At 46.4% G+C, this 18024-nt stretch overlaps 1 protein-coding gene across 3 annotated transcripts; it reads right to left on the reverse strand.

The window, feature by feature from the left end:
• RUFY1 (RUN and FYVE domain containing 1) lies at window positions 1-17774 on the reverse strand. Of its 3 annotated transcripts, none has more exons than XM_064162103.1 (18): window positions 17482-17774; window positions 13518-13691; window positions 12350-12467; window positions 11622-11723; window positions 11201-11324; window positions 10715-10773; window positions 9998-10063; window positions 8806-8875; window positions 7757-7858; window positions 6761-6877; window positions 6021-6188; window positions 4573-4670; window positions 3851-3970; window positions 2964-3093; window positions 2116-2210; window positions 1631-1679; window positions 1394-1471; window positions 1-724 (listed from the first exon to the last, which is right to left on the reverse strand). In XM_064162103.1, the coding sequence occupies exons 1-18, from the start codon at window positions 17771-17773 to the stop codon at window positions 581-583; spliced, it is 2106 nt and encodes a 701-aa protein (XP_064018173.1). In that variant the 5' UTR covers window position 17774; the 3' UTR covers window positions 1-580. The 3 variants fall into 3 exon arrangements, with proteins under 3 accessions (XP_064018173.1, XP_064018174.1, XP_064018175.1); XM_064162104.1 differs by having other exon boundaries at window positions 17531-17611; XM_064162105.1 differs by lacking the exon at window positions 17482-17774 and adding an exon at window positions 14012-14709.
• Window positions 17775-18024: the final 250 nt, after the last annotated feature.

Genomic DNA, 18024 nt, shown 5'->3' on the forward strand with positions numbered 1-18024 from the left:
TTTGTTTTTGCAAAAGGCTTTACTGTGCAACTACTGTAGTGTGGCCGCAGCGACTTACAGAACAAGTACAAGGTGTGGGCTTGCCCGCAGTGAACAGAAGGCACATTCATCAACACTCATCATAAAGCTCTTTCTATAGACAATTCATAAATCAACTTTTCTCTGTCCTTGTAGCAAATATAAAACTGTACATGACCCAGTGAGACAAACAGGAGCAGCTACAGTGAAGGTCTGAGAGGACTTGAAGTGCAGAGTGACATGGTAGTATGGTCAAATCAACATAGAAATGCCATATACAAACTTCAATACAAATTGCCTATAAAAAAATCAGAAAAGTGAATTTGCATTTTAGTTTCCAAGAGAACTTGGAAACTACAGCTGATAGAATAGTCTGAATTATTCCAGTTGGAGAACCAGTAGCTTGCATAATCCCTACAAGTTATTCTGTACTGCTGTTTTACTGTGGAAGCTGTCGGCGCCCTGGCAGCCTGCTGCTGCACGAGGGGTGCCTGGCGTTCAGGATTAAAAAAGTAATGGCTACTTTCCAATGTTAAACGCTCCTGGCTGGGGCAGGAGGGCCTTAGGAGGAGTTGGACGAACAGCGCTGAAGGAGTAAAGTGTGACAAGTGTCGCAGACGCGGACCGGCTTAGGGTACGATGGCAGCGCCAGCTCATTGCTGGAACAAGTGTTGCAGAAGATGTCCCCGCAGTTCCTGCAGTGGTGCTGCAAAGGGAACAAGCACAGCTGCCTCACGCTGAACAACAGGAAGCGAACGCGGAGCTTAGCAAAGCTTTCCGAGTCCACTGACGTCATCGGGCCCAGCGCTCCCAGCAGCACTTCCTCCTGTGCGCAGGACTGAACGCAGCAGTGTGAGCTCTGCGCAGCCCAGCCCCCCTCACAGCCAAGCAGCTGGCGGGCAAAGGAAGCCTGGCCAGGGGCTGGAGGGCCCGGCAGCTCCCTGCATCACCACACAGCCAGGCCCAGGCTTTCAGGAGAGCGCACAGGGTTTTGGATCTGCGTGGAGGAAATCTGGCGCCTGGTTTGCAAGCAGCCCTCAGCTGTCTCAAACCACGGAGCAGGACTCCAGCAGCAGTTCTCTGTGACTGAGGCACCAAGAACAGCTTGTTGGCATCCAGTCCTCAGTGCACACAGCTCAAGGGGGAAGGGAGATAAAACATATGAGAGAACCCAGCCCATGACATCTCCCCAGCAGGGAAGGCATCCCCACAGAAGGACATTACTTTTAGGGTGGGAAATGCCAAATTTCTTCCCTCTCCAGTTACCACACCAACATGATCTCGAAGCAGTGTCAGTATTCCCTAACAAACCCTGCAACAGCAGTTTTTGCTCTCCATAGCAAAAGCTAAAAAGAATCCACAGAACAGCACCAACCTTCCTTCTGGAGATGGAGAACTCCTTTTCACACTGCTTGCAGTGTGTTGCTTCATCATCCTTCAGCCAGGTATGACCCTAGAAAACCGGAATGAAAACCTCATTGTAGAAATAGACATACAAACTGAAACTGAAGGGCAGTATACCAACTTTGTTGGTTTCAAGAGCCATGGTGAAATGTGAAGGTGTTAAATGAAATCTGTATGTTTCTCAAAATCTCCATGAGCTGGAGAGTACCTTTAGAGCTTTATTTACTTCTTTAATATCTTCCATCTTCAACTTTGACCTGGAAAAAAAAAATCCCTCTGCATGACTTTACATTTATTTGTGTTCAGTTTTATCTGCTGCTCCACTGCCCAGCCACTGAACTCAAACTCTTAACTCTTCAGTCAGGTCCCTGTTCCAGCTCTGAACTGCCCAGTACCACCAGGAAGCTTTCGCCCCTCGGGTCTGGCCCCATTTGGTACACTGTGCAGAACGTGGGAAAAGTCCTGCTCTAAGGAAACGACAGAACAAACGCTCAGTTCTGTTTCAGCTGCTTACTCATACAAGGATCTTGCCTCCATTTTTTTTCTATGATTGTTTAGATTCTCATGCAGAGTAATTGCCTCCCAAAATTCTCATGTTTACAGATTTCTATAATGGAGTTAACTCTTTGCTAGAGTTTGATCCTCCCTGCTCTGGGTCATGTCACTCACAGGAGTTCAGTTCCTAGAACTTACTGGCTGAGGTGGAGTCCCATTTCTTGCAGAGCTTGCTCCTGCTCTTCGCAGACTTTCTCTAAGTGTTGCTTCTCATCTTGCAGTTTTCTCAGTTCCTATAAAATCAAGGCCATAATCAAGTGCTAAAGCTGACCTAAATCAGTCTATCCAAGCCAGCCAGCAAAGCTACTCATCTCCCTCCCAGGCTTCCCTTTTAGAAGAGTGAACTACCCAAGGGCTCTGCAGAAACAATGAAATCATGTAACCATATTTAAGAGAAAAAGGATGATTTTCATACTCTAATCCCCCTTGAGCATGGCTAGAATGCAGCAGTTCTGTTCCCACACATGAGCACACATACTGTTGTACAGTTGTCCCCTCAAAACCTGGCTGCTGCATACACAGGCACAAATTCAATTCAAGCTAACAAGGAAGTTCATGCATTGAAAGTAAATCGCCTGCAGCTGTTCTGAATGCTTGCAAATGTGTTTATTACACACAGCTGAAAACCTTGCAGTCACTGAAAGCCTTCAACTTGCCATTTCCTCCCTGAGCAGTAGCACCTCACCAGGGGACAGCTGATAGAGTGCCTTGTACCCAGTTCTGCCACCTTAGCTGCAGCTGCTTGGCACACAGTGGTTCAGCCCCCTGAAGCAGAGGCAGGGCAGGTGGCCAGGACTGGCCAAGGAGGTTGCAAATGTTTTTTTTTTGCCTCAACCCTGCATGAGCACTTCATGTGCAGGCTGCTGTGGTTGGCCAGGATGCTGAAACTGCTCAGAGGAGAACAGTCCAGGGGAAACACTGCAAACACTGCACTGGTTCTAAGTCAGTGCTAATCTGGCCATAGGGCACATTTGCACTGCACATACCTTTTTCAGTCCTTCCATTTGTTGCAGTTCGGTTTTGAGCAGACTGGTAGCATCCTTCTCTTGGTGCAGTTCTTTTTGCAAAGATTGTCTCTGTTCCTTTTCAGATTTTAACTCCTTTTCCAGAGTTGAGCTATATAAAAATAATTCATTCTAAGAAACACTATAGCAGAAAGAAAATCTGTAGCACTTAGGGATAGCAACAGTACAAGAAAAAAACTTATCCAGAAGAAGACAACAGCTAGAGTGGTGTTCTGGGAAAAGAAAGAACAGGGATGTTATGGCAGCAGACATCAAAAACTGTAGTAGCAATTTCAGGTCAGAGAAGCAGCAATGCATGACCAGAAGAAGGGAAATAAAACCAGCCAAAAGAACTCCAACCCAAACCACCAAACCAATCCCCACAAGTACACATTTGGCTACTTGTGTGTAAACCCTGACACCTAAACAGTGAAGAAGCATTTTCTCTAAGTATTAGAAATCTTTAGAGATTCTAAGAACACCAGGATGCTCCCCAAAGGCCTCCCAAACCCCCAGTCTGTTTGGATGGCAGGATGAGTAGCTGTGCTCAGCCCACAAACATGGCTGTACCCAACTCCTGATGCAGCAAACCAGCAACTGAAAGCTGCACTGCGAGTCAGAAAGGCCAGATCTCCGCTGGCACTCTGTGCTCTCTGCTGAAGCTTCTGGGGCAAGCACTTTCAAATCCTCATGCTAACCGCACTATGCAGAAGTGTTGTGCTCTCCTACAGCTTGCACACTGCTGTCAATAGTTGCTGACCCCTCAGGATTCAAACCTACCACTTTGGAGACCTGAGCACGAAGGGACTAGAAAGCTCTTTGTAGGGGAGCAGCAGAAGGGAAGGAACAGCCCTGTCTGGATTAAGTACCATTTGCTGTCCAGCTGGGACATCTGTTGCCGACAAGTGTCAAGCCTGCCAGCAAGCTCTTGCTTCATCTTGGTGCATCTTTCTTCTGCAGCCTGTCTTGCCTTTTCTGCATGCTGCAACCTACAAGGTAAGGAGCATTAGTTGTCGATTCACCTACACCACCTTGTTTGGATGTCAGGAACAAGTTCTGCACCACGAGGGCAGTGGAACACTGGAACAGGTTGCCCAGGGAGGTGGTTGAGACCCCATCCCTGAAGATATGCAGGATGAGGCTTGACAGGGCTCTGGGCAACCTGATCTAGTTGAGGATGCCCCTGCTGACTGCAGAGGGGGTTGGAGAAGATGACCTTTGGAGGTCACTTCCAACCCAGACCTTTCTATGATTCTATTCTTTTACCAAACAGAGCTTGAACTGAAAATGCTAGTGGGCAAAACCAACTTTTGAAAGCAATACTTGCAGCACAACCCCCAGAATGAGTGTCCTTAAACAGCCTGCCTGCCTGTGGAAAAAGCCATGGGTTTGGAAGGGGTCAAGGGTGGGCCTGTTTGCCTGGGAAAAGAGAACAGCCAAGTACAGAGGGTGGAGAAAGCAAAAAGCACGTTGTACTGGCACACATGCCCAAATGTCTACAGGAGCTGTGTGGGAGGTCATCTTGTACAGGTTTCAGGTGGAAAACATTCTACTGACTTCAGTGCTGACTTGGGGAGCTTGTAATTATTACCTCTCTTCCATTTGTTTCATAGAGGACATCATCTCATTTGTTTTTCCTTCAAAAGAGGATATTGCTTCTGTTTTCTGTTGTAATGAACACTCTGCATTCTGTAGGAGTGAGCAGATATTCCAGGTGAGACACTGTAGTTTTCTAAAGCACAAAGAGTTAGTGTTTAACGACAGCCTGACACCAGATAAAGACTGTTTAGCTTATTTCAGGCCATGCCTGGGCTTAACTGGAATGTACAAACAAAATGCTGATAACAGCAGAGTAGACACTCCTCTACTTGTACAGAGCTCAGGAAAGAACCTGGGCTGTACTAACTTTTGACCTGTGAGGCCAGCTGTGAGATAAAAAAAATCTCTTTAGAAACGAGCTTGAAGAAAGGAGTTTCCAGATGAAGTTGGCAGGGTAAGAATATCCATTATGATTTGAATTTTGAATGGCCTGGATAAAGCCTGAACAGGAAACAGTCCACAAAAACTGGGAGAAGTCTCTGGATTCCTGGCACCAGGTCGGGGAGGGGGAGACCAGATAACCTCTCACCTCATTAACACAGACCAGCTCTGTATGTTCTGTGTGAGCACTACTGCTCCATCACTTCCTTCTAGAAACGCCTATTGGTCTACTCTTCATACAAGTGAAAACCAAACAACCAGTCAAGACAAACCACCACAATGCAGCCAAACGACAAGTATCACACAAACACATCCCCAACCCCCTGCACTATGCATGACAAAAAGGTTGGAGAAAGTCAACTCTAAAAGCTGCCAGGGTAAGGATAAGACTGAGGAAGGAAGACAAGCCCAGAAAGCAAAATGTTTGTAATTTAATTTCTAACCATCCTGCATCTGGAGAGGCAGCTCTCATGAAGGGGGTGTAACAAAGTACCTAACCCAACAATGGTTTGGTAGCCTGACCACACAGTTCCTCCTGCCCCAGACTCAGAGTTGCCTCTCCTCGGGCTGTAGCACTCAGCTGACCATCTGAGTGCAGGCTGGAGGAGACAGACAAAAGTAACCAGCAGTTTTCTGTTGGGTTAGAGGCCTCCTGTTGGTTTCTGCAGTAAACATTTACATGTGGTGCAGGTGAAAGGCAGGCCAACACAGGTGGGAAAGAGAATCAAGACAGTTCCTGAGGGCAGTAATTTTTTTAGACTAATAACTTAGTGGCTACAACAAAAGACTCCTGCAAATACCTTCTCCTTTTATTGAAGTGTTTGCTGTATGATCCTGAGGCACACATGCAGCACACTCAAGGAAACCTCCTTTCTTTCCAAAGATACCCAATATGCCTCATTATTGGTATGATAATAGAATAATTCCCCAACAGTCTTAAAATTGTTGCATCTAAGCATCACTTCAGATGCATCCAAGTGCCTGTGCACCCCCAGTGCACAACTAACACACAAAGAGCAGCACTGCAGCTGCTCTTTTTGTTCTCCACTAGGTGCATACCTGAGATTTGTGGAACATCTGCAAGTTAATAGCCTTCACTTCTTCTAACTGCTGGCGAAGTGCAACTAAAGTGTCTTGCTTTTCATGAGTATCTTTTTCCAGCAGTTTCATGGCAATTTCCATTTCTGTTTTCATTCCAATTTGTAGCTCCAACTCTTTCTCCAGTTCCTTCCAAAGAGATTTCCCAGTTACTGCTACGTGGTCACATGTCAGGGAGAAGCATTTTCAAACTCCACATAACCCCAGCCCACAAGCTATGTATGACTCTCAGATAATCCCAAGCTAGGATTTCACAGAAGTAGCTTTCAAACAATACATTAAATTAGTAAACCCAAAACACAATTTCAGCCTCACAGATCAGGACAAGGGTGCAGACCTGCTGGCACTGAGTGTGGAGCTCAGTGTGTAACTCAGTAGCTTCCCATGTGCACAAGTGCTGTGCATACACCAGCTTTCCCTCACAGAGACACTCACCTCTCTTTGTGTTTTGATCTTAGCCTCTGCTATAATAACACTGGTAGGTTCTTAAACAGGGAAAGACCTTTTACTTTCAGCATTCCAAAAGCCCCAGTTCCCCATTCTTTACAGACATTGTTAATGACCAATGCCCCTTGCAATTCCTTTACAAACCCTGAATAGCTACAAAAAGTGCACAGCACACATCTTAGGCCTGCAACACTGCCCAAAGCACACAGGATCCTGTATCTTTCATTTCACTTTCTACAGATAAGTTTCCTTACCATCCTAATTTTTTTTTCTTCTTTCAACTGCTTCCACACATCACTGTACATTTCATCAAGCCCCTGACGTGACTGCTTGTAAGTATCCAATTCCACTTTTGTATCTTCTTTTGTTATCTACAAGAAACAGGAGCAAAAAAGCCACATAGAATCATAAAGATTGGAAATAACCCTCAAGATCATCAAGGCCAACCCTCAACCCAAACCCACCATGCCCACTAAACCATGGCCCTTATCAATACATTTAAAAACTTTTCCAGGGGTGGAGACTCCACCACTTCCTTAGGCAGCCTGTTCTAATGCTTGACCACTCTTGCAGTAAGGAATTTTTCTTAATATTCAACTTAAATCTCCTCTGGTGCAACTTGAGGCCATTTCCTCTAATCCTACTGCTTGTCGCCTGAGAGAAGAGACTGACCCCATCTCACTACAACATCCTTCCAGTAGCTGTAGAGAGCAGTGAGGTCTTCCCTCAGCTTTCTTTTCTCTAGACTAAACATCTCCAGTTCTCCCAGCTAATCAGCTTAGTGCTTGTTCTCTAGACCCTTCACTAGCTTTGTTGCCCTTCTCTGGACATGCTTCAGGACTCAGTGTCCCTCTTGTAGGGATGGGCCCAAAACTGAACGCAGTAAGATCACAAAACTATGTACTTTAAAGTGTGCCTTAAGTTACTGTGTTTAACAGGGTATTTCCGTGGGCTGGTTCAGCACTCCTACATTACAATTAATAAGCTGAAACTTCAAAGAATACAGTAAAAGTAAAAAGAAACCACTCTAGTATTTTAACTTCTCCCTTCTGCAAGTATGTGTTTGTGTGTAGGAAAGAACAGCAAAATCTAACACCTGAGCAGTCTACACACAAAACCAGTGGTCTGCACAGCAGCAACGCTGAACTGTGCTTAGTGTTGTGTTTCACAGTGCTGCTGAGAGGTTGATTACAGCTGATCAAAGGTCACTCATTTGCAGGATCCTCATTATCTTGCAGTGGCTGTCCCACCTCTACACTCTTCTCACTCCGCTCACGAATTAACTCGTTTTGTTGTTTTAACTGTTGCTGCTCTTCCTGCAGGGCTCCAATCCGGTCAGTGGCTGCTGCAAGCTGTTTATAAAGAGAACATAACTGTACTCAACCGCTCTACAAGCATGACAACATCTGGGGGAATTCTCAGGTTAGTAGCTCAGCCTTTGTAGCACTTCTCACTTCCCCTTTCATCCCAAAGCTGTCTGACCCTGACCACCTGACCTGTGGTATGGACTGGAAGTCATGTAGCAAGTCAGGGCTGGCATTCACTAGAGGAACTTTGGAGTGCTTTCAAGTGGAGATACCCCAAAAAGCATTAGACTATGCAGTTACACTCTGGAATGAACCCAGTAATATAACCCTGACATCAGCAACCACTATCACCATGCTGCTGCACCCCTTTCAGTTCCCAGATGGAGAAGATTTCCTAACAGAAGTGTGATCATTTTCCTTCTCTAAGTTCTGAGAACTTCATACCACAGTATCACAGTATCACCAAGGCTGGAAGAGACCTCATAGATCCTCAAGTCCAACCCTTTACCACAGAGCTCAAGGCTAGACCATGGCACCAAGTGCCACGTCCAATCCTGCCTTGAACAGCTCCAGGGACGGCGACTCCACCATCTCCCCGGGCAGCCCATTCCAGTGTCCAATGACTCTCTCGGTGAAGAACTTTCTCCTCACCTCCAGCCTAAATTTCCCCTGGCATAGCTTGATATGATAAACAAATACACACCTGCATGTGCAGAGAAGGGAGAGGACAGGGCATGCTCATCTCAGGAGAGTGGTTACTTTTGGGCAGACACCCCAATGCAACTTAAGGAAACTCAGCTACCAAGCAGATGTCCAAAAGCATTTTAACAGCTGACACAACAAGCTTTCCACAGAGCTTTCCTCATGCCAGTCCTACCAGTCCCCCACATTTCATTTGTATCAACTCAATTTAGGTTTAAGGTATATTCTTAGGGAGTTTTGTCTGTGATGGAAAAGAGCTATGAGAAATATTTAACAAATCAGACACAAACCTCTTCCTGCAGTTTTGAATTAGTCTTTTCTAAGCAGTCTATTTTGTTCTGAAGATCTGCAACTGTGCAACTGCAACAAGGAAAAGAGATGCATAAAAACAATAAAAGAAAAGTCAATATATTCCTATTCTCAACCCTAATTTTACCATCTTTCATTTGTTAACAATGAAATACTTTGGTGAGCTGTCAAAATGACAACTGTCCCTCTTTAGCACTGAGTGGGTCATGTATTTCCCTACAGTTGGCAGCCCTCTTCTAGTTTAGCTTTTGCTGTCTCAACACCTTTCATGTTCAAAGGGTAAGTGAGGCCTGCTCCTCCCACTGGGCAACCTATAGGGGAAGAACAGAGACTCTTCCTCCAAATAATAATTTCCAGATGCACTTGTAATAGCTTTCTCTTAAAGAAGTAGCACCACAAACTTTTGTTAATCACTAGTGAGTCTCAAGAATGGTAAACTATTATCACACAGACTTGTTTTCTGCATTGCATACACCATCATAGAACCAACCAGGTTGGAAGAGACCTCCAAGATCATCCAGTCCAACCTATCCCCCAGCCCTATCCAGTCAATCAGACCATGGCACTAAGTGCCTCATCCAGTCCTTTCTTGAAGACCTCCAGGAACTGCGACTCCACCACCTCCCTGGGCAGCCCATTCCAATGCCAATCACTCTCTCTGCCAACAACTTCCTCCTAACATCCAGCCTAGACCTCCCCTGCCACAACTTGAGACTGTGTCCTCTTGTTCTATTGCTGGTTGCCTGGCAGAAGAGACCAACCCCACCTGGCTACAATGTCCCTTCAGGTAGTTGTAGACAGCGATGAGGTCACTCCTGAGCCTTCTCTTCTCTAGTGTAAACAACCCCAGCTCCCTCAGCCTTTCCTCATAGGGTTTGTGTTCCAGGCCTTTCACCAGCTTTGCCACCCTTCTCTGGACACCTTCCAGCACCTCAGCATCTCTCTTGAATTGAGGAGCCCAGAACTGGACACAGTACTCAAGGTGTGGCCTGACCAGTGTTGAGTGCAGGGGAGTAAGACTACGAAATTAAACTAAGATTTTGGGAAATAATCAGAAAAGGCATTTCAATGCCAGACAAAAATGTACAAGATGGGGAGCAGAGACATTTGAAGCCATACTGGAAAAGCTAAACAGGACAGGTGTTTGTGCATTAGAATAGAGGAAAATCCCACCTTAGATGTCGGTTAAGTTCTTCCACATAATGCTTCTGGTCAAGGACAGCTGTAATCCCTCCATCTCTAGTTGCAAAAGGGAGAATGTATTGATTGAGAAGAAATCCCTTCCCTCCCAAGGGTTAGCTTGCACTGGGGCTTGCAGCACAGACATGCAGACTGAGCTGGAACTTCTTCCCCATTTCTTAGAAAAAACACTTGTGCCTGAGCTGAACTAGAAGCACCACAGAGACAAACCAGCTGCTCACCTGCTGCTGAACAGTGGAGTGTTCTGAAGTGACAGAAGCACACAAACCATGAAGGCCTCTCCATTCACTGTAAGGATTCTAGATAGAGTGATGCTCACAGCTCCAGACTCTATTTTTTTTGTCTCACAAAGACTAAATTTATAGCATTTCTGAAATGGTGCTTAGAAACAAAGCAGTGGGTGGCCTGGCAGATCATGGCTCCTCAAACCAAGTGAAAAAGCCATCTAAATGTTTGTTTGCTTTTAATTTGGTTCCAGCTCTAGACATAAATTCTTCATGCTGTGCTGTTAAAACTGCCACAAGCTCAACCTCTGAAAGCTAACACTTCTGTTTAGCTAACAAAATCTCTTTGGGGTTCTGTTTGATTAAAGGAGGTTGAAATAGCCAGCACTCATGCACTCATACAGACTGTCTGAGAGGTCTGTTCTGTTAAAAACATAATTGAGAAAAACTAGTTCACCATACATACTGTTTGCCATCACTGTCCTGTGTTTCCTTAAGGTACAAGGAAAAATCAATCACTCCAACCTGAAAAATATATTGAAGATATTAACACACTTTTACAGTGCAATTCTGCATAGCAGCAACAGCATTACTTTGCATTGGAAACATGTTAAAACCTGAAGTATAAGTTTAGAGACACAGAGAATACCTACAGGCTTCCTAGCTGGAGCAAATGTGCAAGCTACTGCTTGTTATAAAAGCATCAAAATAACCATGTTCAGTGTGCTCACTTTTCCAGCAGTTATTATTTTTGACAGCAGTTTTATCAACTGCTACTTCAAGAGATGGATGCTGTGACACTTCTTTTGATGGGGTGTGGGAAACATGACAAGCTTCAACACAGGACACTTTGGGCAGGACTCTGGACCCATCTCAGCAAAGCATTTATGGATGTGCTTAGTGCTACTAGAATCTTGTGCCAACTGATCTTATTTAACCTTTAAATCTTCACCTGGGAATCCAAGTCTTCTCCTTTCAAGCAAAGGTTTGCATCAATAACATTCAGTCCAACTAGCAGACCCACAATGACTGCTCCTTCCTCCTCCATCATCAGTGCATCAGGTTCATAAAATTCACTGGAAGAAATGTTGTAACTGTCACTACAGCAAACAACTCTCATGAAAGCATGCAGACAGCAGTGTAGCCCTTATACAGCTCAGATGATCATCCCCCTCTCACTAATTTACTGCACAAGGCAGAAATGCAGAACTCTCAGAATTGTTCCTATGCAGTTTCACAAGCAATGAACAGCTTGCTCCTCTGAAGGTTACAAAAACAAGCCTGGAGTTAAACTGGCCGACTGATGGCCTCTTACTAGAGGCCAAGGTTCCAGCGATTCAGAGAACACAATCTACATATGATTGCATTGTTACCTTAAGAGATGCTTATGGTCCAAGAGTACTTTGAGATAATCTGCCAGTTTCTTTTGCATGAGTGCTAGGTAAAGCCAAGCCCTTCCTCTTCCCACAGCAGTCCTAAAATGAAAAGTTGTTCGTTTTGGTAAAAAAGTGTTTGATTACATAGGTTTGTGTAACTTGGAATTCTCTTTATTAAAGGAGATGAAAGTTATTTACTACAAAAATACACATCTCCAAAATTAAAACACCTGTGGAAACGAAATGTCTCCATAACACAGAAGCATTAAAGTATATCACATTGCTTCAGCAAAGGGAAGGCATAAAGTCTAAGTTGGATAGATAGACATATTTTCAACTACCACCATAACCCAACTATATTGATGCATCCTAACACTCCAGCTAGTCTCCTTCCATAGTCCTGACTTCCACAAATACTAACACATGCACAAAATGACAGGAAGTCATAGAAGTGAGTGAAAGAGAATCAAAGAAAGCATATGTGAATTCTTTATTGTTATCTTTAGCAAGGTTATAGAAGTTTCCAAACACTGTTTCAAATCTCACAGCAACTGTATGAATCTGAAGCATTGAGTATTTTGAGCTATCCTCATCTCCTGGAGAAGTCAGTGTCTCCTACACACCCTATTCTTCTATTTGGGAACAAGATCTCTTTATGGATGGGAAGACACTACAGGATTTCTTTACCCAGAAGCAAAATGCATCAGCGCCAACGATCGACTTACTTCAACTCTGGCAGATTTTTGACACTAGTTGCTATATCTGATGCTTCAGGACAAAGTCTTTCCACTAGCTCCAAAGGACCAAAAAACGATTTGTTCTGTCCAATAAAAGTCTTCTTCACTAAAGGAATTACACAGAGATGTTTGTGAGGAGATAGGACAGGTTTACAGTTCCAGAATTACAGATTTTGGACTGTGTTTTACTCTATTTTAACAGCTCCTAATATGTCAGTGAAAAAGGGCTACTAAAAATACCCTGAGAATTTAGGAGGCACAAAATAGAAGGAAATCACATAGTCATATCTGCCATAGAATCAACCAGGTTGGAAGAGACCTCCAAACTCATCCAGTCCAACCTAGCACCCAGCCCTAGCCAATCAACCAGACCATGGCACTAAGTGCCTCATCCAGGCTTGGCTTGAACACCTCCAGGGATGGCAACTCCACCACCTCCCTGGGCAGCCCACTCCAATGCCAATCACTCTCTCTGCCAACAACTTCCTCCTAACATCCAGCCTAGACCTCCCCTGCCACAACTTGAGACTGTGTCCCCTTGTTCTGTTGCTGGTTGTCTGGGAGAAGAGACCAACCCCACCTGGCTACAGCCTCCCTTCAGGCAGTTGTAGACAGCAATGAGCTCTGCCCTGAGCCTCCTCTGCTGCAGGCTGCACACCCCCAGCTCCATCAGCCTCTCCTCACAGGGCTGTGCTCCAGGCCCCTCCCCAGCCTTGCTGCCCTTCTCTGGACATGTTCCAGCACCTCAACATCTCTCTTGAATTGAGGAGCCCAGAACTGGACACAGCACTCAAGGTGTGGCCTGAGAAGTGTTGACTACAGGGGCAGAAGAACCTCCCTTGTCCTGCTGGCCACACTGCTCCTGAGCCAGGCCAGGATGCCATTGGCTCTCTTGGCCACCTGGGCACACTGCTGGCTCATCTTCAGCTACTATCTACCAGCACCTCCAGGTCCCTCTCTGCCTGGCTGCTCTCCAGCCACTCTGTCCCCAGCCTGTAGTGCTGCTTGGGGTTGTTGTGGCCAAAGTCACACTGATTAGCATCACACACTGTACGTGGTTAATATTAAAGTCACAGAGAAGCAAACCCGGAGACACAGCAAGACACAGCACAGACTCATGCAGCAGCCCCTCCTCAGCAGGGGAGCTGGTGCCCACCTTTCAGCCCATGCTTGAGGCAATGCTCCAGCACCACGAAGAACTGCTGCAAGGGAGGGAAGTCGGAGTCCAGGGTCCGGCCCAGGCTCAGGGCCGACTGGATCAGGATTTTGATGCTGAGCTTCATCATGTTCATGAGGTTGGCTCTCTCCTCCATGGTGTGGTACCGCGCACCTGGGCGGGAGCACCGCGGGCAGAGAAAGAAGAGCTGCTTTTAGAAACTCACTCCGGAGCCCTCACAGCGCTGGCAGGTGCGGCGAGTCCCCGTCCTGGCCTCCATCTTGCGGAGGGGAACGGCTGAGAAAAGCCGCGTTTTAAGACACCGGTGAAGCCCCATACCCACACCAGATCGAGAGCCGACACCGCGGGTAGCGGGGCCGCCGCCAGCACCAGCTGCCTCCCGGGGGCTGGCCGCCGAAGCTGCCCCAACGCGGGTGGGGGGAGGCAGAGCAGCTGCTGCCCCCAGGCCTCAGCGGCCGCGGGGAATACCCTACCTGGGCTGCGGGGTCTGAGGCGCCCCCTCCGCGGCCGCGTTACCACAGCGACCCCTCCGCGGCCGCGTAACCACGGCGGCCCCTCCGCGGCCGCGTTACCACGGCGACAGCGCACGCAGCAGCGCCGCCCCCCGGCCACTCTGGCGAGCCGCGGGCGGGCTGCGCCGGCGCCATTTCAGAACGGCTCCGTGCGGCGAGGCGCTGGCGGCGCCCCTGGAGCCCGCGGCCCTGCCTCAGCTCAGCCGCACGGCAGGGCAGCAACTGCTGCACCCCCGCCGCCAGGCCCCGGCAGGCTTTCCTCCTTCCAACGGGAAAGCGAGACAAAACCAGGCTGTCATCCGCTGCTTTCCCTTCAGCCCACAGCAGGTTCTGAGAGATGCCGCCAGTTGCCGACCTGTGGCCACCTAAAGGATGTTTTGAGCCAGCGGTGGGTTATTAGGAGAATCTGCTGTCACCTGTGGATCAAACGCGGTCGTACTCGCTTGCCGTTGCAGAAGACCTGGTCTAATAGGTAAAGCCCCTAAAGTTAAGAGTGCAAAGTGGTTAACTCTGGCCCTCACACCATGCTGAGGTCTCCTCAGTACTGACTTTCACTGTGACCTTCCTTCCTGTGCACATAATGCTAACTTACAGTTTAAAATGAGCAAAACTTGTGCCAGAAGACAGAAAACAGTCATTCTCATCAAATTAATAACCAAAAAGTACACCAAGTCCTGTCTTCTCAGTAGCCTCTTGCATCTGACTACAGTCGATGTAGTGGATGCTTCAAACTGGCCCTTAGTGCCATGGTCTGGTTGATTGGCCAGGGCTGGGTGTTAGGTTGGACTGGATGAGCTTGGAGGTCTCTTCCAGCCTGCTTGATTCTATGACTGCATCAAATGTCTTGAGACAGGATTAAAAGGGCTGTAATAGTTTGAATTTTGGTGTCAATATTATCAGGAACGGGGGGGGGGGGGGGGGGGGGGGGAAAGGTGACTGCAGAAACAGAAAAATGAGTGACTTTCTTTGGGTACCAGGATGTTTCTGTAGCAACACCACAACTTGCTTTTGATTTCCTAAACTTGGACTTCCACTTCCCTTGTAAGCCTTGCCCAGGGTGTGTATCCTGTTATTTACAAGACTTATTAAAACCAAAACCAAACAAATGATGAAAGCACAACAAAAGACACCCCCCCCCCCCCAAAAAAAAAAAACTGAAAGAAACATCCTTTATAATCACAAATCTCAACTAAATAGTGTCTTAATAAGGCACTGCATTAAATAATTGCTTGGACTGTGTTTTTAGACTTGTGAATTTACAGAGTCAAGCACATGTTTTGCAAACTGTTGGCACATGCAAAATGGGGAGGTATTAAACATGTTACCAAAGCCAAGCCTCAAAGATGGGGATTCAAGTTACCCATGTGCAAAAGATCACAGACATTATGCTGCAGTCTTTAAGAATGCAGTCCCATGGCCTCCCCTCTCATTCAATTCAACAGATCCCTTTGAACACCCTTTTGAAGCCCCATGCCTTGTTTACTGTAATTTTTCAGCACACTTTTGAAGTGTGAAAACACTGAAGCAGGGAGAAAAGCTAACAGTTCTCAATCTCTCTAAGGCTGCAATTCTTCCTTGATTTGTGCTTTTTTAAGCTTTGTAGCTCCCAGCCTTCTATGCAAGGCAAGACGTAGCTTCTTCAAAGGCAGACACTGACTTTATGATGTTCCTCTCTATGTGGCTGCATAGTGTGCTGCACAGATTGCAAGAGATCAACAAATCTGAAGCAGCAGACAGAGGTTAGAAAATCTCTGGGGGAAAAATGATGGCAGCACAAAACAAGTTGCTAGTTTTACACCAGTGGTATTGCAGGCCACAGCTTGTTTCTTAAAAATACCTGCTTTAAATGGATTTTCTAGTGAGTGCTTGGGAAAAGCTTACAGTGAACAGGTGGCTTAATTTAGCCTGTTCACATTTCATATCTGAGTTACTAACAGACTTCTCATATAGAATTTTCCATAAAACTTAGCAATGTACTGTCCCAGCACGTAAAACAATTTGGGGATATAGTGTTATATTCCCTAACTTCACAGACAAGAAGCAGAAAGTTTATGGTACAAGCTCCATTAAGTTTAGGAGCTCCATTTCAGGCAAGGGCACAAGTGCTGTGTGTTGTTTTGAACTACATCTATTTGCAGCATTATTCCAAAAGCAACTGAAGAAAATAAGATATTCTGCCCTTTGCCAGGTTAGATCCCAGTGTTCAAGGTGAGCATCCAGCAAACAAATATGTGAGAAGCTGGTGTGAGACTTAGCGACCATAGAATCACAGAATCAACCAGGACCTCCAAGATCATCCAGTCCAACCTATCACCCAGCCCTATCCATTCAGCCAGACCATGGCACTAAGTGCCTCATCCATTTTTTTCTTGAACACCTCCAAGGACAATGACTCCACCACCTCCCTGGGCAGTTCATTCCAATAACAAATCACTTTTTCTGTTAAGACCTTCCTCCTAACATCCAGCCTAGACCTCCCCTGGCACAACTTGAGTCTGTGTCCCCTTCTTGTGTTGCTGGTTGCCTGGGAGAAGAGACTGACCCCAACCTGGCTACAACCTCCCTTCAGGTAGTTGTAGACAGCAAAGATGCAGGGAAAGACAAGAATCTGGTTCTGTCTGGACAGAAGGAATAAAAAAAGGTCCATCAGCAGTAGCTTCTTTCACCATGAATCCACCCAAACGCACTCCGGTGTGAATACTTAGTATCATTAAAAAAGTCAGCACCAGTTTGCAAAACAGCTCCATGGCTCCGAGATCATTAAGTGCTAGTCCGAGGCCCTGGAGTACAAGACTCCAGGCCTCATCGCTGCTACATTGTAATAGTTCTGTTTCCACGTTATGAATATCACTGAGATTTCATTTCCATATGAATCAAACTCACAGCCCTTTGAATGCAGTTTTAAAGAGCTCTGTCCCACAGATCTGCATGGCTGCTATGTGCATGGATACAGAGCTTTAATGAAGCAGGCTGTGGTTACATAGAAAGCATTTTTAGCACAGTTAAAAATTAAATTATAGCAATTCTGTATCTTATCTCGTTCCCTTTCTGACATGCAAGCTACACAAGAAGCACAGCATAGCACATTCTGAAGCCGCACACCTTACAGGGATAATAAACTCACTAGGGCAGTCAGGCTGCTGCTAAGCTGAACTTGGAAGGGAGAAAAGGAATTAGATGAAAGCTTACTGCATAAAAACTAATTTCACCCCGAAAATTAAGAGTTTAAGAGTGCTATGATCCTAGTAAGTTCTACATCCGTGGGTTTTTTGTGTAACTTTGCTTAAACAAAACCCTGCAGCATCAGTCTTAAGGAAAATAAATCTCCCCAAGTATCAGCCACGCATCCCTGCCACTGCCCAACACCACTTACTGGAGCAAGCTTACTGGCGCACCATAAAAGCAAGTGTACTGAATAAGCGTCACCATACTTGTTTTTGCTGTGCTGTCATTGCTGACTGCTTTGGGTATGAATCCTACCAAAGATGCAGACTTCAGAGCGTTGCCGTAGCTCAGCGCTAAGTTTTCTGAGGCTTTCTTGGCCAACGACAGGATAGGAGCAGACCACCTCCCTTCCTCCGTTTTCTCCTTTTCTTCGTTTTTCAGCTCGGCCGCGCTAGGGATCTGTTTTCTGTCAATAATCTCGAAGTCTTTTATTTCGGCGGCAGCTGCGGCGCAGCTCTCCCCTTCAGCCATCTTTAGCGAGTCATATGACACAGTCATGAGCAATCGAGCCCCAGCCCCACGCCCTGCCGCCGGCCGCGGGGAAAGGCGTGAGCGGGCAGCCGGCGCAGCCCTGCCAGCCTGCTGCGCGCCGGAGCCGGCTGCCAACCACACTGTCCAGCACGGGGCACTTTCCTCTGTATTCACCCTGAGAGATTGAAGGCGGGAGGGGCGGAGGACGAGACCAAGAAAGAGTTTACAAGTTATGGAGTCATAGAATGTCAGGGGTTGGAAAGCACTTTCAGGGATCA

Source organism: Pogoniulus pusillus, chromosome 22 (genome assembly GCF_015220805.1).
Source record: "Pogoniulus pusillus isolate bPogPus1 chromosome 22, bPogPus1.pri, whole genome shotgun sequence".
Lineage (NCBI taxonomy): Eukaryota > Metazoa > Chordata > Aves > Piciformes > Lybiidae > Pogoniulus > Pogoniulus pusillus.